The sequence below is a fragment of the Macrotis lagotis genome, chromosome 1 (genome assembly GCF_037893015.1).
Source record: "Macrotis lagotis isolate mMagLag1 chromosome 1, bilby.v1.9.chrom.fasta, whole genome shotgun sequence".
NCBI lineage: Eukaryota > Metazoa > Chordata > Mammalia > Peramelemorphia > Peramelidae > Macrotis > Macrotis lagotis.
Genome location: NC_133658.1, coordinates 173,880,430 through 173,905,323, shown reverse-complemented (window position 1 = coordinate 173,905,323; position 24,894 = coordinate 173,880,430). Strand labels below are relative to the sequence as shown.

Below are 24,894 nucleotides of genomic sequence, written 5' to 3'. Positions count from 1 at the left end.
CTATTATTATACTAGATAGAGCAGAAGACCTAAAGTCAGGAAAAAACCAAATTCAAATCCTGCCTCACCTATTTACTAGTTGCGTGACCCTCTACAAGTCACCTAAACTTTTTTGTGCCTCAGTTTCCTCATCTGTAAAATGAGTATAATAATAGTACTTATCTTACAGCTTATTGTAACAATCAAATGAATGAGTATTTGTTATACACTTTGTAAACATGAAAGGACTAAATAAATGCCATCATCAACATCATCATTGTCATCTAAATGCTACCTTCATCATGATTATCGATATTATAGACAGGAATTTTTTTATTTTTTTATTTTTACAAGGCATTGGGGTTAATTGGCTTGCCCAAGGCCACACAACTAGGTAATTATTAAGTGTCTGGGGCTGGATTTGATCTCAGGTACTCCTGACTCCAGGGCCAGTGCTCTATCCACTGTGCCACCTTAGCCACCCCCCAGGATTTTTTAAAAATGATGTTTCCATGTAGTTTAAAATTTAACAAGGATTTTCTCAAAATTTTTCAATGAAAACTTACACATAATTTTATAACAGAAATTGTGATGAAATAAAAGTTATTAGAATCAATTTTTATTCTGTGTTAAAAACAGCAGAAATTTTCTCAAATTTTTTGGGAAAAATCACTATTTTATACCTGAGATTAAATATGATTAAAATATTTAATATATTTTCATGTATAGTTTTTCAATCTTAAGAGAATAATGGTAATAACTATGGATCTATTCATTTATAGCTAGGGGAAGAGGGAATTTGTGTTTACAATTGAAATAGGAAATAAGATATTTATTCATTTTATGGGGAAATTTGGTATTAAAATTTGTCAAGCAAAAATTTATAATGATGTCATAGAAAATATGCCCATAGGGAAATATATGAAAGTTATGAAGTTTATAAATAAATTTTAGATACAACAAACTTCACTATGTTGAGGCCTCATAGCAACAACTGACTGCTAATTAATTTGACTTAAATATGATTCTTAAAAAGTGACCCTTTTATAAGAAACTAGGAGATTGATACTGTCAAACTATCTCCATCTAAACCTTAGCTTTGATTTTTCTTTAATCAATACATATGGTGTTAGTATTCTCATTAAAGAAATTGGTTTGCTAGTTTGATTTTCAAAGGAAGTGTAAAAACTGTCAAAGCTGATGATTTCTGACACCTTCTCTGTAAATAAGAGGGCAACTTTTTTGGATAAAATGTAGTTTCAACCATATATCATCTCAAATTCTGAAAGTTTTTCAGCTATTGATATGAGGAAACAAAGAAAATAAATATTTTCTAAAAGTACTTAGGTAGCATTCAGTACACTGAGGAGGCTAGATAGAAGAAATACTAATGCTGAAGGAAAATGCATACCAAACATTTAAAGCTAACTTATTTTCTACTAAGGTCTTATTTTTACAAAAAGATGTATTTGGTTTTATGGCAAAGCTTTCTTAGATATCTCAGGATCATTTCTATGGAAACTTGGGATGCATGTTAGTGGCATAGTGGATCCAACCATTCTGGTGAGCAAAAATAGTGCCTTTTGGGGTCATTTTTCATTTAGAATCTCCCCTGAGATTATAGATTATATCCCATTTAGCCCATATATATATATTATTTGCATATAATAGCAGCTATGTAGATAGAGTACTGAATCTAGAGTTGAGAAGACATGAATTTCAAATATATCCTCAGGTACTACTTGTATGAATCTGAGCAAATCACTTAACCTTTTTCTACCCTATCTGTAAAATAGGGATAATAATAGCATCTACCTTACAGAGTGGTTGTGAGGATAAAATGAGATGTTTGTAAAATGCCTTGAAAACCTTAAAGTGCTCAGAAAATACTAAGTTTCATTAAAAATAATAATAATAATAATAATTAAATATTTTAATATAGATTTTGAATTACATGTAAAAACAAGTAACTTTTTAAAAATTTTGAATTCCAAATTCTATCCTTTTCTCCCTCCTCCACAGTCATTGAGATGGCAATTTGACATATGCTCTACATGTACAGTCAAGCAAAACATATTTCCATATTATCCATGTTGTAAAAGAAAACTCATAAAAAAGCCAAGAAAAATATGGTAATCTTCCATCTTCATCCCCATCAATTCTTTTTCTTATAAAGGATATCATTTTTCATTAGACCTTTGGAATTGTTTTACTGAGAATAGCTAAATTAGTCACAGTTGATCATTTTTCAATATAGCTGTTATGTATACAATGTTCTTCTTGTTCTTGTTCATTTCACTTTGCATCAGTTCATGTAAATCTTTCCAAGATTTTTTCTGAAATATGTGTTCATCATTTCTTATAGTATTCCATTATATTCATATACTACAACTTGTTCAATGATTCCCCAGTTGAGGGGCAGTTCCTGAATTCCAATTCTTTATCATCAGAAAAAGAGCTGCTATTAATATTTATATATATATATATATATATATATATATATATATATATATAAGACCTTTTCCTTTTCCTTTGATCTCTTCACGAATCAGAACATTCAGTGTTATTACTAGGTCAAAGGGTACACACAGCTTTATAGATCTTTGGGCACAGTTCCAAATTGCTCTTTAGAATGATTGGATTAGTCCACTACTCCACCAACTGTGTATCATTTCCCAATTTTTCCAAATCCCCTCTAACATTTGTCATTTTCCTTTTATATCTTATTAGTCAAGGTAGGTTGGTAGATATGAGTGGGTACTTCAGAATTGTTTAAATTTGCATCTCTCTAATCATTAGTGACTTAGAGCTTTTTTATGACTATAGATAATTTGATTTCTTTGTCTCAAAACAGCCTGTTCACATCCTTTGACAATTTGTCAATTGAGGAACAACTCACATCCTTACAAATTTGGTTGAGTTCTCAATATATTTGAAAAATAGGCCTTTATCAGACAAACATGATAAAAATGTTTTGTTTTTCTTCTAATATTGGCTGCCAATTGGGTCTCTTTGTGCAAGACTTTTTAATTTAATGTAATCAAAATTATCCATTTTATTTCCCACAAAGCTACCTTTTGTTTTGTCATAAGTTCTTCCTTTATTCATAGATCTGACAGGTAACATTTGAGGTTACCATAATTTGTATATAGTATTATTCTTTATGCATATCACATATCCATTTTGACATTTTTATTGAACATAGATGTGTATATGTTATCTCCTCCATTAGAAATAGGTCTCTTGGGTTTTCTTAGAATTAAATAATTTATTTTAAATTAGTCTATCCATGCTTCAGAGTCCCTTTATTGAATATAATTTTTTTTATTAAATTATGGTTAGGCAAGATGCATTCAATATTTCTACTCTTTTGTATTTGTTATTAGGCTGCAATTTTTGCAAAAGTACCAAACAGCTGAGAAATAGGTATGTCCACTTCTTTCCTATACAATATTCTGCAGAGGCCAATTCTAAAATTTTTTAGCTTTCTTGTTTATTTTTGTGGTTAGGTTTATAATGGTCTTAAAGGGATAAATTGAGATTTCTCATTATTATAGTTTTATTTTTCATTTTTTCCTATGACTCATTTAACTTTTCCTAATTAAAATTTCCCAACTAAATTCTTTAGATTCTGTGCCATTTAGTGCATAAATGTTTAACATTGAATGTTTTTATGTTCAGGCTTTTTATTCATTGTCTATATTGTACTAATATTTATTGAATGTGGTACCTTTCAGCAAAATTCAGTTTACCTGTTTATTTCTTTTAATTAGGTCTATTTTTGCTTTTTTGCTTTGAGAGAATGCTTTTTTTACATCACGTACAAAAATTAATAGCAGCCCTATTTGTGGTGGCAAAGAATTGGAAATTAAGTGAATGTCCTTCAACTGGGGAATGGCTTAACAAACTATGGTATATGTATGTCATGGAACACTATTGTTCTGTTGGAAACCAGGAGGGATGGGAATTCAGGGAAGCCTGGAAGGATTTGCATGAACTGATGCTGAGTGAGATGAGCAGAACCAGAAAACACTGTACACCCTAACAGTAACATGGGGGTGATGATCAACCTTGATGGGCTTGCTTATTTCATAAGTGCAACAACCAGGGACAATTTTGGGCTGTCTGCAATGGAGAATACCATCTGTATCCAGGGAAAGAAATGTGGACTTTGAACAAAGACCAAAAGACTATTACCTTCAAATTAGGGAAAAAACCCATTATCTTATTATGCAATTTTGCTATCTCATACTTTATTTTTCTTCCTTAAGGATATGATTTCTCTCTCATCACATTCAACTGAGATCAGTGTATACCATGGAAACAGTGTAAAGACTAAAAATGCCTTCTGTGAGGAGTAGTAGAGGGAAGCATGAATGGGGGAAAAATTGTAAATCTCAAAATAAATAAAATCTTTTTAAAAAAAGTGAGAATGCTTTTTAACTTCAGTTGAAGCAGAACAAATTCTGCTCATCCTCATTTTAACAATATATCTTTCTCTTTTAAGTGTATTTCTTGTAAATATTCTTGAATTCTTTCTAATCCATTCTATTATCCTTTTCCACTTTATGAGTTCATCCCATTCATATTCACTGTTATGACTAATTGTGTAATTCTCTCTAGCCTGTTCTTATATCTGTCCTTGATTTTTCCCCCTTATCCCATCTTTTCATGTTGCTTGTCCCTCCATACAACTGTCTGTTGTATAAACTCTTATATACTCCTTAATTGCTAGATTATTTTTTTCACTATTCTTCCTTCCTCTTTCACAGGGCTCTCCACTTACTTAAACTTCCAGGCTTCTTTTACAATCAGTAAAACATAACAGGATTATTTCCAGACTCTCTGTGCAATTAGACTCCCTCAAAATCCCAAGTAATGATAAGAGTTCTGAGGAGTCATCTCCCCACAGTGCCTTATAATTTCTCAATCATATTGTGCTGTTTTTATTATTGATTTTATTTCTCTTGAATCCTGTACTTGAATGCAAAAATTTCAATTCAGCTCTGGTAGTTTTATCAAGAATGCTTGTAAATTCTCTCTCATTTAATGCTGTTTTTCCCTTGAAGGAATTATCTTCGTTTGGCTAGGTAGATTATTGTTTATGAACCAAGAACTTGAAAAATTATATTAAATTCCCAATTTCTTTATAGTAGTGACTTAAATCTTGTGTTAGCCTATGGATTTATATTACTCTGTAGTACAGCTTGCAATATTTTTCTTAAGACTTAGGAGCTCTGGATTTTAGTTATAATACTTCTACAAGTCTTCATTTGAGGATTTCTTCTATTTAGTCAATATTAATTTTTGAGTTTATTTACCAAAATGTTATTTCTCCTTTTCACATCTTTCTTCCATAGTTCTCATTTTTAAAAATATTTTTAACTTTTCTGGGAGTTTCTGTTTGACCTGCATCTAATCTACATATTTCAATTTTTGCTTGTGGATGTTTTTAGGTAATTTTCTTCTGTGTATCTTAAGCTTCCTTTGTCAACACAAGCTCTTGATGCTTATGTTCTTTTTCATTTATTCATTTTTCTACCTGTCTTGACTTTGGATTTCATTAGTGTTGGGTTCCATGCATTGTGAGTGGGGGGGGAGTAGTGAGGTTGGCCTAAACTTGTCCTTTTATGACATTCTTTAGTTTTCATAGCTCTGGCTGAAGGTCTGCAAGTTTCCATGCTTCCAGAGAAGTCTATTCATTGCTCTCCTGGGCCAAACTCTGCAAGTTCCTGACCCAAGCTTAGGTATACTAGCTTGTACATGATTGCTTTTTGCAGACTATTCCAGATTAGGTCATTGTTAGCCTTGTGGGAGGTTTTGCAGACTTAGAACAATGGCCATTGGCTCTCCTTTGGCATGAGATCCCTCCCCTGATTATTCCACTGCAGTCTTAGATGCTGGGTAAAGGCTATAAATGAGTTTCTATTGCTTGGCTCAAGTTCAGAGTCATCTGGTTACATTTCCAGAATTTGCTCCTCACTCAGTATGCAACAAGGGTGGCTCACTCCCTTGGCTCAAGCTCAGTCACCTGGGTACATTTTAAGAAAGTGTTCCTTGCTCAGTATGCAACAAGGGTGGCTCACTCTTTTTTCCAGTTTCCCTGGATGGATGATCAAGAATTAGATAATGGAAAACAGAGCTGCCAAGATGGTGCCTGTTCTTGCACCCAGCACTAGTTCAGGGAATCCTTGGGATTTCCTTCTGACCCAGCTTCCTGCTTTAGTGCTCCTTTTTGGTTCTCTTCATTTCCAGAGAATGCTTCCACAACTGCTACTGCCTCTGGTGGACCTAACTAGTTCCCACTCCAATATCTACAGACCTCTCTGTGTCTTCCAAAGTTGCATCAAATGGGAAAAAAAAAGATGATTCGCTGTAATTTTTTCCCCCTAGGCTTTCCTGATTAGGGAATCTTCTCACTCTGCCATCTTGACTCCATCTACTTTAAGGGACTTTCTTTATAGAGCTACCTTCTGCTACCTTGGGATATAGAGTAGGATAAGTCTTAAACTATCTTAAGCTAGTTTCTGAGGCTTGGAGGTCTGAATGTAGGCCCTAGTTTGCTAGTAGATTCCTTTTCCTATTGCTTGTAAGATCTGGTTGACTTGTGCAGCTATGAGAAAGAGTCACTCACTGAAATTTCTCATTTGGTTTCTTTTTTTTTTTGATCTGGTATAATTCCTATGTTTTTACTGGAATAGGTGTATGGGAGCTGGGTTGCCTGCAGACCTCCATTTAGGACACCACCTGGGTTGCCATTTACATTGTATTTTTTTATTAAAGGAGTAATACAATGAGGAAATACTAAAAGAAAACTTTTGTAGTTGTATTTGTGATGCAAGGGCCCAGTCAGCCAAGACCATAGATCTTAAACTTATTTTATTTTATTGGAAGAATGAGACAAAAGAAAACATATTGGAGTTTCATTTAGTTTTTCTGATCTCTTATTCTAATGATCACTGGGCCAATATTTTATTCAGATGTTGAACAATGCCTCAATTGATGAAGAGTCTGTTGGGAAGAGAACATGATATTATTAACTTCCAATTGGATTATCCATGGTCAATTCAACAAACATTTGTTATTCTTATAATGAAAACAGAATAGACATTACAAATCCTAATGGAAGAATCCAAAATTGGTGTATCTTCCTTGTTTCATAGACTGGGTTCCAGACTTGGTCCTGTCCTAGTGATCTGTTTTGATCCTTTTGTTTCCTGGAATATAAATTCTGATTAAATCAAAACAAATATCAATATAGAGTACAATGAAGTTATATCAGTAGACTATAAAATATAGCCAATGAAAGACTTCAAAGAAGAGAAATGAAAGATATTAATAGCTATATGTTGGAAAGATCAGATGGGCTGAACACATGAATGGAAGGGCTGACAAGTGGACAGTCTGAGTGCTCCTTTGGTACTAACCCCTATTGGTATCAGCAAAAAATGAGGATGGCCTCCAGCATGTTAAGTGGGTCCCTATCTGGTAAACTTGTACAAGGACTCAGGCAAGAGGTTTGCATAGGGAAGGGAAACATGGACAGTTAGTGATCAGCAGTATTGAACCTATGAGATCACAGCTACCAGTGATTGCTAATAGTTTCTATGTCCATTATAATCAATGTCCCCAGTGCAGAAACTTTTATAAAGTAGGCACATAATAATTTGGATTTAATTTATGATGGCATCTGAACTCCCAAATCGGATAACTCTCTATCAAGACAGATCAGCAGCTGCACTGTAACTTTTAATGTTGTTAGGTGGGTGCTTGAGGCATTGAAAAGTTAAGTGATTTACCAAGTCTCATATAATGCTTGTCCTTCATTTTTGAAGAAGACCACAACATCAGGGAGATAATACCATGACTAATATGTGAATTGGATTTGGGGGGCGGCAGGGCTGGGCTAAGTCACCAGCCTCACTTTCTCCTTCAGAGCCATCTGGGTCCAGTGGCCAGATATGGATCAGGAGGACTGGAGATGGTTCCAGATGCAAGGAAGTCAAGGTTAAATGACTTGCCTATGGTCACACAGCTGATAAGTGCTAAGCATCTGAGATTGGATTTGAACTCCTGACCGCTTGAATCCAAGGTCAGTGCTCTAGATAAGTCTTCCTGCTCTATGTTATTAATTAGTATTATTTTCAATTCAGCTAGTATTATTTTCAATTCAATTCAGTAAACATTAATCAGATACTATATGAAAGGCACTCTGCAAATTGGGAATACAGGAAAGAAAAAGAAAGTCTGACCTCAAGTAGCTTATAATTTAAAAGGGAAGGACAACACACAAAAGGATGCCAGAAAGGAGGGGGAGAAGATCTTGTTCAGTGGAGATGAAAGCAGGCAGAGTTGCAGAGCGAGAGTGGAGTTGAAAATCCAATTTCTGCCCTTTATAAAGGAAAGCTTCAGGAAGAGTCTGGTACTTTACTCTCTAGTCTTCCTATCAGAAGCAAAAGGAAACTGAGTGAGGTGGTACTGAAGGTGGGGAAGAGGTTAAAAATGATCAGTTTATGCTGAGAGGACACTCTTATTCCTCTGAGCTGATACCAGAAAAAGTTGATTCATTATTAAGAAATGATAGTTAGCAAATATATAAAGCATCAAAGTTTACAAGGACTTTACATATAACATCTCATTTGATCTTCACAATAACCCTGGGAGGAAGGTACCATTATCACATTCCCTTCCCTCCTTTTTTCAGCTGCAGAAATTTGAGGTAGAGAGTTAAATGACTTTTTAGTTAATATCAGAGGCAAGCTGCCTCTAATTAAATATTTAATTGAATCATAAAAGGTAGAAAAGTTGATTAGAAAATCTAATCCAACAGAATTCTAATCTTTGAGATCAGAATTATCTATTTTTTTTAGAATTCTAAAAGGATAGAAATTAGCAATAGATTAGAAATTACAACTTTGTTTACTAGCTGTATACCTTTGAATACATTATATCACCCCGGACCTTAGTTTCCTTCTATATAAAATTAAAAGTATCTGCTCAGACAAGCTAAAGTCCTTTCCAGGACAAAGATTTTACAATTTTATGCATACAAAGCAGTTGTAACATCCTTGAAATCTTGTAAAGGATAAATGCAGTGGAACCTATTTCTCTTCTTTGGGCTGTTAACATGGGGCAACAACAAACATCCTAAAGATTTTCGATGCTTCAACAAGTATTTGATTTTTTTTTGCTTGGGTTTTTTTTTTTTTTTTTTTTTAGGTTTTGCAAGGCAAACAGGGTTAAGTGGCTTGCCCAAGGCCACACAGCTAGGGAATTATTAAATGTCTGAAGTCGGATTTGAACTCAGGTACTCCTGACTCCAGGGCCGGTGCTCTATCCACTGCGCCACCTAGCCGCCCCTAAAAAGTATTTGTTAAATGCTTACTATGTAATAGTTTCTCTGCTAGGTTTGAGGGATAAAAATGCAAAAAAAAAAAAAATTCCTCCTCTCAATAAACTTACAATCTATTGGGAGCATGTAATACGTACATTAAGACTAAAGTTGAACCTGTATCAAGTTTATTGATCCTATTTACAACTAATTGATTTTGTCCTATAACTACTTTTGTCTGGCAATACTTGAATAATAATTTTCTGAATATAGTTCAGAATTCAGCTGACTCATAATGAATTAATTTTACAAATCCAGCTCTTCTGCTAATCACTTATCTATTTTTTGTCACCAGGAATTTTGCTAATCTTGAGAAAAGGGTGTAAACACAGAGAGAACTGGGCCTGATAACTTTACTTCACTAAGCTATACTTCAAGTCCCTCTGGTTTACTGTTCAAAAATCTAGGCTACTCTCTTGCACTTAAATTCAAATAAAGAGTAATTTTTAATTCTCTTGAGAGAAGAAGGGGAATGGGGAGTAAGGAAGTTGTTGTTAACCCCCATTACCAAAATTCCAACCAATTATGTTGATCTCTGTGCCTCAGCTCTGTAATCAATTATGTTGCCCTCAATCTTATGAAGTCATATACTGTTTTTTGTTCTATATTCCCCCAAACCCATAAAAGGACCCTGTGCTTTTGCTTAGGGTCTTTGACATTAATGAAGGTAAATTTTGCCTCTGTTAATGAATGCTATCTTCCTCAGAGATTTGCCTCAATTTACTCTTTTGCTAAAACTGCAAACACAATAACATAGTATTAAGTATGACATGCATAAAAATTGAATGCGAAAGTAAAGGAAGTATGATTAGTGATGAACAAAAAAGGTTACAAAAACCTTCCTATAGGAAACTTCTCCTAACAAGAGATTTAAAAGTAGTTACAGGTTCTAATAGATAAGAGATGAGGAGAAAGAAGGTTCCAAGGCAGGAGAATAGCCTGTACAGTCATGGAGATGGGATATGGAATTTCAAATAAGAGGAACAACAAATAGGCTGGTTTGTATGGAAGACAAAATCCAGGAAGGGACTTGTGGAAGAAAAATCTGGAATGGTAGGCTAAAGTCAAATTATATAAATGGTTCTAAATTCAAACAAAAACAAAGAAATTAATATTTTATCTTAGTGGCAATAAGAACCACTGGAAATTTTAGAGCACAACTCATTAGCATACAGATGCAAAGTTATGGAGCTGAGGTTCTTTTTTAGTAACTAGAAGTAGCAGAGAGGTCTTACAGTGGATGGAGTGCCAGTCCTCAGTTCAGGAGGACCTGAGTTTAAATCCGACCTCAGATACTTACTATCTGTGTGACCTTGGTAAGTCACTTAATCCTATCTTATATCCAGGGCCATCTCGAGTCATCCTGATTCTTCTCTGGTCACTGGATCCAGATGCTCCAGAGAAGAAAGTAAAGTTGATGACTGTACAACGGCCCCTCAGTCAAATCCAATTCATGGTATGTCCTCCCTAATGTCTTGGTCTTCTTCCTTTCATCAAGAAGGAAGGACAAACATCATCAGTTGTCCTCAGGAGACCAATGTCCCAGGCACAGTATAGTAGAAAGTGTATCAAAAAGTGGAGTCAGAAAACTTGGCTCCAATAACTACCTCGCCGTTTTATCACCTATAAAATGAAAATTATTACTTGCATTCTCTTACCTCACAGGGTTATTGTTAAGAAATTTCTGATAATATACACATGCCCTATAAACAGCACCAGCAAAATGAAGACAGTGTTTCTGTGTGGAAAGCATAAGGAAATGAATGAATGGATGAATGAAAAAGCCTTTAGTGCTTCCTAGGTATCAAACAATATACTAAGCACTAGGGAAGGGGAAGGGAAAGAAGACAGCCTCTGCTCTCAAGGAGTTCACATTCTAATTGGGGAAGATAAGAGATATAAAAGAATTGAACTGTATAATGCATGGCAAGACCCAGGAGTCCTTATGATCCATCAGTGACCAGATGGGCAGATGGAGGGCAGTCCTCCACTTCCCTGGAAGGAATACCTACACTGTGAATAGTAAAGCACTTGGATAAGTAGGACAGCAGGGCCAGGAGAGCTGAAAGGCAAGGGATGATGGCGGTGGCCTCCAATTTTTTTCAATCCCACCTGCTTAAATAGGTAGCAAATGCTGTTTTTTTTTTTAAATAAAGGAGGTGATGTACAGTCTATGCAAAAGACCCAGTATGTGTTATGGAGTTCCTCAGTTAAGTGTTCTCCATACTAAAAATAGTTCATGTATTATTTTGAACACTGAATTTATCACCTTATTAAAAGATTAAACAAGGCTTTTTCACTTACCTGTAGAGGATAAAGATACACTATTAAAAATGAATTGTAGATCCTATTCTTGCTTGAGGTAAGGGTTTTTGTTTTTGTTTAGAAGTTAATTTTTTATACACTACATATTTAGGATTTTAAAAAACCCGAACAAATTAGACACATAAGCCCATTTATGACAACACCCAGGTACAGTTCCCCCTCCCCTCTTTTTGTGGGCATTATCACTTTTAATGTTATATAGGCTTACACCCTATACTGCATTACTGAAGAGTAAAGCAAAAGTATTTCTGAAATCAGTTGATACCATTTAGAAAGGAGTGGTGTCATAAAAAAAATGCTCTTTGTGATCCACTTTTCCTACACTTCTCTTATCAGTAATAGACTGCTCTTTTGGAGAGTTAGCTAATGGAGAAGAACTGAGCTGAAGGATAGTTACCCAACCTTTTAGTTGTGCTTGCTGGAGTCACTCATGGATACAATTAGATATAGTTACACTATAGGATTATTATATGAACATTTTTGAAATTGTTTATTAACTTAATCTCACATAAAGATGCATAAAAAAATGAGAAAAAATAATGGTCAAATAAATCATAGGAGATATGGAAATGTGCTCTGCATCTAAACCACCATTACTTTTGTTTATTTTCTTCCTCCCAATTGAAGCTACAGTGAAATGGCACTCTCAAATGCCTAACACTTTGCCTTGGATGATGCCACATAATCATCCTGTTAAAACTAAGTAGGTTAGGCTTTTTTTCTCATTGCTTAGTGGCTTCCATTTTGCTGCATTCCATTTCTATGGCAACCTGTACCTTCCCACCCCTTTCCCCAAATCAGTAGAGATGGGAGGGTTTGACTTTTTAATTCGCTTACCAATTCACTATCCCAGTTTGCATAGTGGCCCTTCCAAATCTTTTCATCCTTCTTCAAACCTACCATGATTCCCCTTTCTGACCCCTCAGCTGAGAAGCTTTGTCTCACATTTACCAAAAAACCAAACAATAACAAAATTCACCACAAGGTCTCTCTTCTCCAACAGATCTAGCCTCCTCTTTCACTCTTGTGGTGACTTAATTAAAATTTCTTCTCATTTACTCGCTCATTTCATATAACCTGAAAATATACCACATCTTTCCCATCCTGAAAAAAAACTCTCATTTGATTCTTCCCTTTCTGCTATCATCACTTAACTCTTCAGCTCTTTGTAGTTAAACTCTTTCAAAAGGTCATCTATAAGAGATGACTCTACTTTCTCCCCTCCCACTCTTGCTCAGTCTGACTTCTGACCCAATCATTCCACTAAAACTATTCTCTTCAAAGTCACTAATGATCTTAGTTGCCAAATTCAATGAGCTTTTCTCAAATCTTATTCTCCTTGACTTCTCTGCAGCTTTAGACTGTTCAGTCTCTCCTTGATATTCTCTTCTATCTAGGTTTTCAGGACACTACGCTCTCCTTGTTTTCATGCTACCTCTATCAGATTGCTCCTTCTGTGTTCTTTTCTGGATCTTCATCAAGACCATGTCCTCTAAACCTTAGGTGTTGGTGCTAGGTGCTCATCTCTTCTCCCTCTATACTATTTCCTCTGGTGAGCTCCTCAGTTTCCACAGATTTAATTTGCTGATGACTCTCAAACTAATCTATCCTGCCCAAACTAATTCTCTACTGATGTCCAATCTCATCTTCACAACTGCCTTTCAGAAATCTCAAACTCTGTAGTAGACATTTTAAACTATGTCCAAAATGAATCTCATAATTTTTCCCCTAAAGAGTTTCCTAGCTCCTACCTTCCCTAGTACTATAACCATTCTCCTAGTCCCTTTGCAAAGAAAAAAGTATCTTGGATTCCTCATGATCTCTCACCACCCCATATCCCACCATTGCATAACATTTCCAAAGTGTGTCGATTTTATCTTTGCAACATGTCTTAAATACACACTATTCTCTCTTATGATACTGCCACCATTTTAATGCAGGACTTCATCATCTCACAACAGGACTCATCTACTGGTGAATCTGCCTACCTCAAGTCTCTTTGGGCTAAATCTGAAACAAAACTGGTATGTCACTTGTTCATGACTAAACTTCTTTATCTTGGGGACCCAGGCCTTTCACATATAAATTAGTAGGTATCTTTTGCCAAGCCAGGACCAGGACACTTGTAGGCCTCCCCTTCAAAAGGTGACTACTTAACAGAAGTACTGCTATGCCCTTCAAATAGATTTGGCTACATATCGCTATGAGCAGAGGCAAAGGGCCTCCTACCCAATAGGATAATTTTTAATCAATCAATTAATAAACATCTCTTAAGTGCCTGTTATGTGTGAGACTGAGGATACAAAAAAGAAGCAAAAGACATTATTCCAGGCTTGAGATGGCCATAGAAAACATCCAGAGCCAAGAGATGAAGTTTCCTGTTCATGGAACAACCAGGAGTCCAGGTCACTGGATGGAAGAGCATGTGATGGGGGAGGGGAGGGAAGGTTGGGGAGGAGATGCAAGAAAACAAGAAAAGTAGGAGCGAACTATGTTATGAAGGGCTTTGAATGCCAAAGAGAATATGTTATATTGGTCTAAGAGGTAAATAGCTACAAATTTATTGAAGAACATATGTGTGTATGTATTTGACACATTTGGATTTGTACTTTAGTTGCCGAAAATAATCTATGTGAGTTTTTTTTATACACGATGTCCCTTCATCTATACATCAAAATCATTCAAAATTCCTTGAACTATATATAAGAAATAATCCTGCTGAGTGATTATTTTTCTTCATAAATACAGATAAGGCATGAAAGGGGGTAAATGCTTGTCAAAAATGTTTGTCCCTGTAATGAAAGAACTCCAGAGTAATGTCCAAATTGAAGATATTTTCCCTTGTGGAGGGAAAATGCTGAATATGCTCAAGATTGCAGATGACATTGTACTAATTGCACCAAGTCCTGAAACGCTGCAGAACTTTCTAGAAGGCATCACTCAAAGGAGTTTGGTTTGATCACCTAAACAGGAAAGACTAAGAATGCTTATTTTCCTGATTATAACATACATTTAGATATATATCCTACAGAACTTCTCCATCCATATGAATAACTGAATAAATTAATAAAAATATGTATTTATTCTGTATTATCATTTGTTTTTATATGTGTGTATCAAGCACTATTCTATGCACTGGGAATACAAATATAAAACTGAAGACAGTGTCTGTCCTCAAAGGGCTCACATTCTAATGGGGGGGGGGCAAACATATTTAAAGAAGTGGTGATAAGGGAAGAGTATTTTGGTTTGAAATTTTGTAGGGATATTGAATGTGGTCAAGGGGAGTAGTCCCATCTCTTCAAGTAGCAGTGAAACAATAATATTGATTTGATTATAGTTCTATAACTAAAAAGTGATTAAGCTTGGGAATACATATTAGCTGTCCAGAAAATGGCAGAGGAGTAAAACGAGGTATAGTTGGAGTTTGCCTAGATATATAATAGGTCACATCGAGTATCAGGACTGGGGCTAAAATGGATAAGTCCTTCAGGGAATCATGTCCAATCTTGGTGGCAAGGTGGCAGGTAGGAAAAGAACTGTACATACATCTAGTTTAATAAATATGGACCAGTTGGGTTCAGAGTTCAATAGGAGGAGGGAGTGCAAAGCTCCAGTGATGAACTAAATTTCCCATAAAAAAAAGCAAAGGTTTATTCTTTTAATAACAATATTCTGCTATGTTGTCAGATGACATGGAAGACAACATTCTTTAATGAATTAGTAGAATGGGGCATGGTAAAAATGAATAGACTGCAATATACAGTTATGAGGAAAACATGGTTATGAGAATATAAGAGGAATGTCAAAGACTATTGATGACTAATCATCAAGGAATTATAAATTAGGAGATGGGCTGATCAAATGATGAGGGTGACAGACTGGTGATCAATTCTCCACTGGTTCCCTCATGTTAGGAGGAATTAAGAAATGTCAGGGGATTGAAAACACTCTTCATCAAAAAAAAATTCTCAGAGGAAAACTTGGAAAAGAGTCAAATAAGATGGCCAGGTTCAGATGGGTTGTGATTCACAGCATTGTTGGGAAAAACTTCCAAATAGATGAAGTCAAAAATTCATGTGAATATGAGTATTTTGACTAAAGACTAAGAATTATGCACTCTTCTTCATGGTGTTTAATTATTTTCCTCACAAACTTTTTGCCTCTTTAAAAAAACAAAACAAAACAAAACTTGTCTTGAATATGTGCAGAAGAACAGGGTCATTGAACATTTATTAAATTGTTGGTCAAATACTATGATAGAATTTGGGAGTTCAAAGTTCAAAAAGTTCCAGCACTGAGCTATATTCTATTGAGGGAAACAATATGCATCCTATATAGAAATATAAAATGTGAATAAAATAAAAACAGGTTAATTTGAGGGTCATTGAGGTGAGGAAGAAAGGCCTCATCTCATGAAGGAGGAGGTATTACTTGGATAGAACTCTGAAGGAAGCTAGGGAGCCTAAGAGATGTACCAAGGAAGAGATACCATTAAGTGAACTGCCAGGTAGGACAGAAGTAGGGCAGTTTGGTTGAACTGTAGTTTGTGATCAGGAGAACCTAGAATAGGAGACTACAGTCCCCTTACTGCCAAACAGAGGAGTCTGTATTTATCCCAGAAGTAATAGGGAGACACTAGAGTTTTATGAGCTGGGGAATTTCCTGGGTAGATGTATTCATTCATCTGTCAGTTCTATAGAAGGTAGATTGGATTAGGGTGAGCCTTGAGGCAGAGGTGCCAGCTCTCACAAGAAGCAAAGATCTTGGTTGATAGCATGAAGGGGTAATAAAATCATCTGAGAATATACAAAATAATTTTAAAATGAATTAAATTCCTTCATAAATATCTGAGAAAGAGCCATTATTTATCATGTAGGTTATATTTATTATTTTTATATTTTTTATGCAGGTGGAGAGAAGACAGGGCATGATTTAACTTGCAGTTTATTTCAAACTCTTATTGTATATTATTGGGCACATATAGGATATAACATTGGGCAGGGGGAAAATAATGAGGAGAAAGGACTGAATGTAGTTAGTGGGATTGAAATTTATCAGTATCTGCTCAGCAGAGCTAGAATGCCAAAATTTCTGCATGTTTTGGAATAATTCAGGTGGCAGCTCCCTCTCCAGCCCAGATGATAACAAGACTACTTCAGGCCTCTTCTTTGTATTTCATGTTTCTAAACTACATCATTTTAGGATGGTCATGCTTCTGTCCCAATGTGAACCATTTGTTTGTAGTTCTAGATTTAAATAGAGTTCACTATCTGCTTCAGGGTGTTGAACCTCCTGACATTAGAACCTCCTTCCCAGCATGAAGGAAGGACATTTCACCTAAGGCCTTAAGAGTGATGAGGTGACCCTGTGAAAGCTAACCATAAATTCTAAATAACTTGAATTTTAAGTAACATCTGTGATCTGACTGCATATAACTTTTTTATCCTAGAAGTAATAGGGAGACACCAGTGGTTATGGGGAGTGGCATGGTCAAATGTATATTTTAGCCAACAGCTGAACAAATTAATCTTCATGGTGTTGTCACAGAACCTTCTATGGATTTAAGAAATATGCACGAGAGATATGTGGTTTGAGGAGACCTTTTATTGCCTCCTTTTCTTCTAATAAGTCAAATACTTTTCTGAAATCAACAATGGGCTTAGAGGGATAGTCTAAATCTTTTCATCTCTCAAATCATTTTGTGACTCTGAAGATATTGTCTATTATAGAAAATATTATTTGAAAGCATCAGTTCCAATCTGTATTCATTACTTTATGAAAGAATGGGAAAAGAAATGTTTTGGGCTTTATAAGACCTGGGTTTGAATCTTGCCTCTGGGCACTCCTCACCTGAGTGAGCTTAGGTATGGTACTTTATCTTGCTAGGTTTCATTATCTCATCTGCAAAAATGAGGAGGAATTGAATAGAAGTCTAATATACTTTTCAGTTCTAAGTCTATACTCCCACAGTGTTTCCATAAAGATTACAGAAAGGAGAATGCAGGCCTATTTTGTCTTCCTGGTTGTTTGTGTGTGTGTGTTGGGGGGGGGGGGATCAAGGAGGATATTTAATACCTTTTTTCATTCTTTGGATTCTTCCCTTTTAAGCTATTTGGAAAAATGAAATTGAGTTCCTAAAAGACAATATTCCTTTCTAATACGAATTTCTTTTATGTCTACTAGGGATGGTCTTCATGTTTTGCCAGTTTCATCTTCTTAGATGCCATTACTTTTCCATATTGGTTATTATGAAGTAGTAGGGTCCAAATGTGGTGGTTTCAATATTGCTGACCAAGCTCCTTTCAGCATCTCTCTTGTGTTCTATCTGTATGAAGGTATACCATGTTATTGATCTGGATTTAGGCTTCATAGACCCCCTTCCACTCCATAAAGATGACTTAATCTGTATCTTGCTCATGAATGTAATCCTAAAATGTCAGAGCTAGAAGATATCTTAGAGATTGTCTATTGCAGTTCTTCATTTCACATACAGGAAAAAGAAAAATAATGGGGTACAGTGCATAATGGAGTCATGGTTTTAAAATGGGAAAGAATCCCTTCTCATATGCTCAGACAAAGGGTAATCTATAACAAGATACATGCACTCCATTTCCTCATTAGCGATATGAGGGTAATGACAGCTATGATTTACCTCATATGTTGTGAGGATCACATGAAATAATATATAAATGCTTGTTGTCCTTAGTGTTAATAATGATCTGAGACCTAAGGAAGTGAAGTGACTTCTCTATGGTATACACAGAAAGTTATCAACCATGCTTGACCTTGAAACCTAAGGTTTCTGACTCCAACTTGACTACTGGAAATGGCAACTGCAACTGGAAGATTTATTTAGCCTTTCCAGGAACATGCCCACTTAACTAAAGAGGTGAGACCTCCTTACTCCTTTAAAGGGCAGGTAACATAGATTATCTAGTCACTTAGAAGAAAAGCATTTGGTTTGGTCAGCAAATGAGAGATCATCTTTAGAGTTCCAACTGACACATAATTATTATCTCTCCAGTTTCTCTCCTTTAATTTTTTTTTGTTTAAATTCTGTAACAGTAACCCCTCCCCCTCATCCCCACCAAGCTTGTAGTCCAAACTGATTGCAAGCAATGGAAAGTAGGCTCCTTATCTGAAATAGTAAAAGCTTCATTCACTTCCATCAATCTGCATTTTTATAGTTAGCCTATGTGATGGTGGATTTTTCTTAGTGAGAAAAGCACCATCCACAAACATGTTTCAGCATGGGCATATTCAAGGTGTCTGAATGTGGCCATGTATTGTTATTTGCTCATTTGTGACTGTAATCAATGCCACTATTAAGGTTTCCAGAAATACACAACGATAAATTATAAATTCTATCTATTTTCTAACTCTAGTAGTTAACATTTTAAAGAGTAGTAAAAATGATGATGTCATAAACTGTGAAATGAACTTAGCTAGAGCACAGATAGTTCCATAATTTCATTTAATATTGATAGCAGCTCAATTTCAATTTTGCATGAAGCAAATATCTTTGTGATGCCCCTTAGTAATTTTGCATGAGTGTTCATACATTTTGATACAACTGATCAATAAGAATGTCTATATATATAATATATATATATAAATCTGTGGATGGAAATATATACAATTTGCATATACATATTTTCTTTCTACTTACATTCTTACATTTCTTTCTCATACACCACAAAGCAGATATAACACTGTGTATATATACACACACACATGTGCAATTCTACATAAGTCCTGAGTAATTTAAGTATTATTTAGTAAAACACTGTAAATTCTAAGATTTAAACTGAAGCACTTATAGAGAATGTAGCATAAACATGAATAACGTATTCTTTAAAAATATATGACTTGCTATGCACTCATGTTATGCTTTACTGAGAAAGCAGAGAGTACATTTAAGATATATTCTAAGAAATTAGAAAACAGACATTTTTGACTTAACAAGGTCAAATGAAGATCCAATTTGCATGTGTTTCATATATATATCCATATCAAGTTATGCAGCTTACATTACATCCAAATAGTCAAGCATGGAAGACTTGAGACATGATTTACCTTAAAATTATCTTGCAGAACATGAAATTCTTTGTAAACATTAACTTTTGGGTAGATACAAAAGCTGTCAGTCCGAGATGAAACAAACAATAAAATCATGAAATTAAAAATGTCTTTCTTGGGAAGAAATGCTAATATGATCCAATGAAAGTGGATGTGTAGATAAATCTTAGTCAAAAAGGAAATCAGACATTACCAGGTTTTGTAAAATGGTAAGCCAGATTTGAAGGGTAAAAGCCAAAGTGATGCAAACTTGCCGTATGGAAATGAATTGTCTGAGCGATAGGAAGGAGCCATATTCACCTGGGGGTTGAACAGAGACTGCAGTTTGCCATGGAAACCACAGGTAGAAACAAATGAATGGTACAACATTCTATTCCCAAGCACAGGCACTAAGTAGGAAAAACATTAAAAGATAAAGGAAGGAATTGTTGCATATCTGTTTTCAGTTGCGCAGAGTTAGGCTGAGATCTTTGCTTGAGAGTTTTATTTGCATTTCTGGAGGAATCTTGCTAAAGGAAGGCACTGCATTGGCTGCTGGACTCTTGAGCTCTAGCCGGTTCCGTGGCTGCTGTAGTCAAACACGCCTTTTTTAAAGAATGGAGAGAACTCACAGATGGTATGCTTTGACAGTGTCAAGCCCACTTTGTCGAGGTGTAATGGGGATGTTGTGGATTGAAGCATCATATTGAAAAAGTTCCTGAGGTATTGCTGTAGAGAAAAGACATTTTGAAACATGTTCAGGCAACATAAATCCATTCGATGGGCTTATAGTGAAGATAAGCTGTGGGGGGGGGAAGAAATCTTTGCAACAGCAGACAATTCCTATGAATTAAATATAGTGTAAACAATGAGACTATATGGAGAAGGGGTCTAAAACACTTCAGCTCAGAAGGAGTAGTATATGACTTGTTTGGAAGGGAGAAGAATTGAGACTAGACCCATCTGGCCCACTAGAACCTGCTGTAACCTTCGTGGACCTCAGCTATCTCAGTTTATCACTGAGGTCCCTTCCACCACTCACCCTATGAATCTATAAATATTTGTTATGAAAATGTGACTTTCTTTTCTATCGTGTAGTAGGTAACAGAATATTAAGTCACTGATAGTACACTTCCATACATTTTTACCTTAATAAGAAGTGATACAGTGAATTGGAAAAAGCAGAGAATTTTCATTGGAGGAACTGAATTCATGACACATTTCTTCTAATTGTTTTTTGGTGACCTTAGACAAGTCACTTCTGTGTCTATGGGGCTCAGTTTTCTTATCAGAGTTGGACTAGATGCTCTCTAAGGACAATTCCCACTCTCAGGTTAAGATATAATTGGGAATTGAGATAGCTGAGTGCTAATCACAACTCTGATACTAATCACCTATTTGGCTTTTGAAGTCCTTCTCTTTAGGTCAATTCATTTGTAAAATGAAATGGCTTAGATTTGGCTATAGTCAAACTGCATTCTGGCTTTTAGTGTGCTATGAATCAAACCATAAGCATTTAGTAAGTACTATACTTTGGAGTGGCTATGTGGAAGTTGGATTAGAGTAAGTAGAGACTCAAAGTGGGGAGATCAAAAAGAATGTTGCCACAGGCCAGACTAGAGAGTCAGTACTAGGGATGTGGTCAAGCAAGTATGGGGGCAGCTAAGTGGTACACTAGACAGAGTGGGGGACCTGGAGGCAGGAAGACTCCTCTTCTCAAGTTCAAATTCAGCCTTGACCCTTACTAGTTGTGTGACCCTGGCAAACCATGTGACTCTGTTTGTCTCAATTTCCTCATCTGTAAAATGAATTAGAGAAGGAAATGTCAAACCACTACAGTGTCTTGGGTAAATAAACTCCAAATAGGGGTCACAGAGAGCCAGACAATTGAAAAAAGACTTAACAACAAGCAAGCCCAGGTAGGTGGGCAGATATGAGCGGCCTGAGATTGTGTAGAGGATAGAAAAACAAAAGAATGATAGTCTGTCTTCCAGGAGATTTCCATCTCATTAGAGGAGATGACAAATTTAGGAGAGTGGTGGTCAGGGAGGGGGTTTTGGGATGGAAAGTCAAAGGATGGAGAATGTGATAGTAGAAGGAGCAGGGATTAAGCTTTTCAGCGATACCACATCAAGAGACTGGTGGGTATTGGGAGTCAAAGGCAGGTTAAAAAATGACCTGCCTGAAAGAGCCTGGTATTGGACTGGCTAGATGCAGAGGGGTCTTCCCCATCATGATCAGTTGGCCCCTGGCTGCTGCTGCTGCTGAAAGCACCTAATGTCTATATAGTACTTTAAGAGGTTTGCAAAGTATTTTATGTCATCTTATCCTCCTCATCCTGGGAGCCAGATGCTATTGTTATCTCCATTTAACACATGAGGAAACTGAGGTAGGCAACCATTTAAAGGACTTCCTAAGGGTAACCTAGCTAGTTAATGTCTGCAGTCAAATTTGAACTCAGGTCTTCATAGTCTGTCTGTCTGTCTGTCTGTCTGTCTCTCTCTCTCCCCCCCTTTTTAATTTGCAAGGCAATGGGGTTAAGTGGCTTGCCCAAGGCCACACAGCTAGGTAATTATTAAGTGTCTGAGGCTGGATTTGAACTCAGGTACTCCTGACTCCAGGGACAGTGCTCCTAGCCGCCTAGCCACTCCCCTTCATAGTCTCTTCATAGCTCTATTCAGAGCTCCACCTGGAGTTCCAAAATTCCTGTAGATTTGGTGGGAAGATGCACATAGCAATGTGTGGAAGGAGAAACAGCCAACAGCCTTGGGTAGGACCATCCAACCAGACCCTCAGTGTGTTACTAAAAGAAAGTTATTGAGGGGGAACAAAAGGAAACTGATCCACTGTAACCTTGCTAAAAAAGTGAAAAAATGCTCTACTGACACTTTTCCTTTATATTGACTATTTAATGGAAACAGGACTTAAAGAAAAATAATCGATCTGCTGCTAATTAGCACCTTTTTCATCCTAAGTGATTAGTGTCTGTTTGGGAATCCATCAAGTAAACTACGGGAAAGGAAATATTGATGACAAGAGATCCAATACCACAGAGCTAATATTTACATACCATTTTACAAGCTGTATAATTAGCAACAGAAAGACATCCTGAGTAACCAAAATTACCGCTATAAACCCTGTTTGTTTGTTTTGAATGTTTGTTTCAGTGTTACAAATACAGCTTAGACTTTAATAACCTAAGCATCTGGAACATTGCCCTAAGACGATGTGGATGACACCAGATGTTGATGCTTTGCAAAGCAGCAAAAGGGGGTAGGTGTGCAAGCTCAAGGCAGCTTCTATGTCAGGTCAGGATTTTTTATGTTAATATGGAGAGTAGATTAAAAGCATCTTTTCTACATTTTCTGAGTGTGAATAAGTGAAATAACTAAATTTACAACATATCCAGAAATGGTCGAATATAAATATGGGTTCATGGCACAAAAACATCTGACTAGTAACACAGGTCCCAGACTGAGAGGAGCTCAGCTGCCTCTACCAGGCTCCAATCATTAATTCTCCTTTTCTGAAGGGAGTCTGAGTAGAAAAGTAGAAACAGTCCTGAACTTAGGGTCAAAAGACCCAGATCCTGGAATTTTTCATCCTCTTTTCTCTGTTGCACGTTCCTAAATATTCAAGCTTCTGTTCCAATTGCAAACTCTGCACTTGAATAGGGTTCCGCAAACATGTTCATTTCTCTTGTAATAAACCCAATTTTTCATGGAAAATTTGTAAAGTTGTGATTTCCTATTGACATTCCTCACTTTTTTGTAAGGTTCAAATGAGATAATATTTAAAAAATACTTTACAAATAATAGAGTACTATATAAATTGTATATAAATGTAGATGAAAATGAGTCTTACCCTCTATCTACTTCATTCACAAGCATTTAATCCCATTTAGACATACAAGTTTGTGTAGACATACAGTGTGTGTAAGCACAGTTACATGAGGAGATACTGAGAATAGTGCCCAACAGCTTGGCTACAAAATTTTGTTAAGCCTCCCACAGGTTGCATTAATGTGCAGAAAAATTTTTTTTATCACAAATATGCCTTCCAGATGACTTCCTATAGACTAGAAGGTAATTTAAAGTTGGAAACAGATGTTGTGTCAATATTTGTCATAATTAGTTCACAAAGTAGGGTCTCTTAACAGGAAGGACCCAATAAAGCCTGAAGGATAAAAAGGAAAAATTATGGGAAGATCAAAATTAAGCTCATGTGGCCAAGTACTGGGGCACCTTACTGGTCAGAAGAGTACAATTATCAGATTATGTATATCATAAATGAATACCACAAAAGGCTTCTACATCAATGCCCAAATCTCTACGTAGATTTAATTTAGGGCTATCTTGATGAAAATTCATTATACACAAATCTGATGAGATCAAGCCAATAAGTTAGGGACAGATTATTCATTTATGATATAACTTTTTACTTAATACATAGTTGAAATAAAGATTTCCTTTAAACAACTGATTGCCTAAGTATACTGAAAATATAATATAATTAACAGTTTTCTATAGTGGAAAGAGCACTAGTTCTGGAGTCAGATCACCTGAATTCAAATCCCAACTCAGTGTGATCTTGGAGAAGTCATTAACTTGCCCTGGGTCTCAGTTTCCAAAATCTATAAAAGAGGGGATTGAACAACATGGTATGTAATATCTCTTGTCAGTTATGGATCTGTGGTTCTTGGTACAGATTGTAGACATTCAATAACTTCACCTATTGCATAAATGAGTATGTGCTATGATAATAGTATAGCTTAGCAAATACATAACTTATTTAAAAGAAATTTTTTAGCTTAATATAAATATTACTGACCAATTTTTCCCCTAAATCACCCATATTTCACAATGTATTTTTCTTCCTTTCCTACCTAGAGATCAATCACTTTCATTAAACACTAAAATAGGGAGGAATAAGGAAAAAATAAAACAGTTTGGCACATCAAAATCACAATGTTTACATATAGGTTGAATAAAATATCAGAAATGGACAGACAAACCATGCAGTGAAGAGAACACAGCTTTTCTATGTTGGTACTGAAAAACACACCTGCCTCACTTACATTTTCTTGACTTGGGTTTGATCCCTTATTAATCTGATTTCCTCTATGCTTTCCAAGGGAA

At 35.8% G+C, this 24,894-nt stretch overlaps 1 protein-coding gene across 4 annotated transcripts in view; it reads right to left on the bottom strand.

Annotated features, from left to right (window-relative positions):
- Nucleotides 1-6,936: 6,936 nt before the first annotated feature.
- KIF16B (kinesin family member 16B) overlaps nucleotides 6,937-24,894 on the bottom strand; it is a 563,734-nt gene continuing 545,776 nt past the window's right edge. Inside the window, exon 30 of one of the 4 annotated variants that reach the window (XM_074209402.1) lies at nucleotides 6,937-6,990. In XM_074209402.1, the coding sequence (XP_074065503.1) occupies nucleotides 6,952-6,990 (39 nt within the window). In that variant the 3' untranslated portion in view covers nucleotides 6,937-6,951. Of the gene's footprint in view, nucleotides 6,991-16,547; nucleotides 20,486-24,894 lie in introns of those variants that run through there. The other 3 variants (XM_074209403.1, XM_074209400.1, XM_074209401.1) reach the window with 3 other exon arrangements.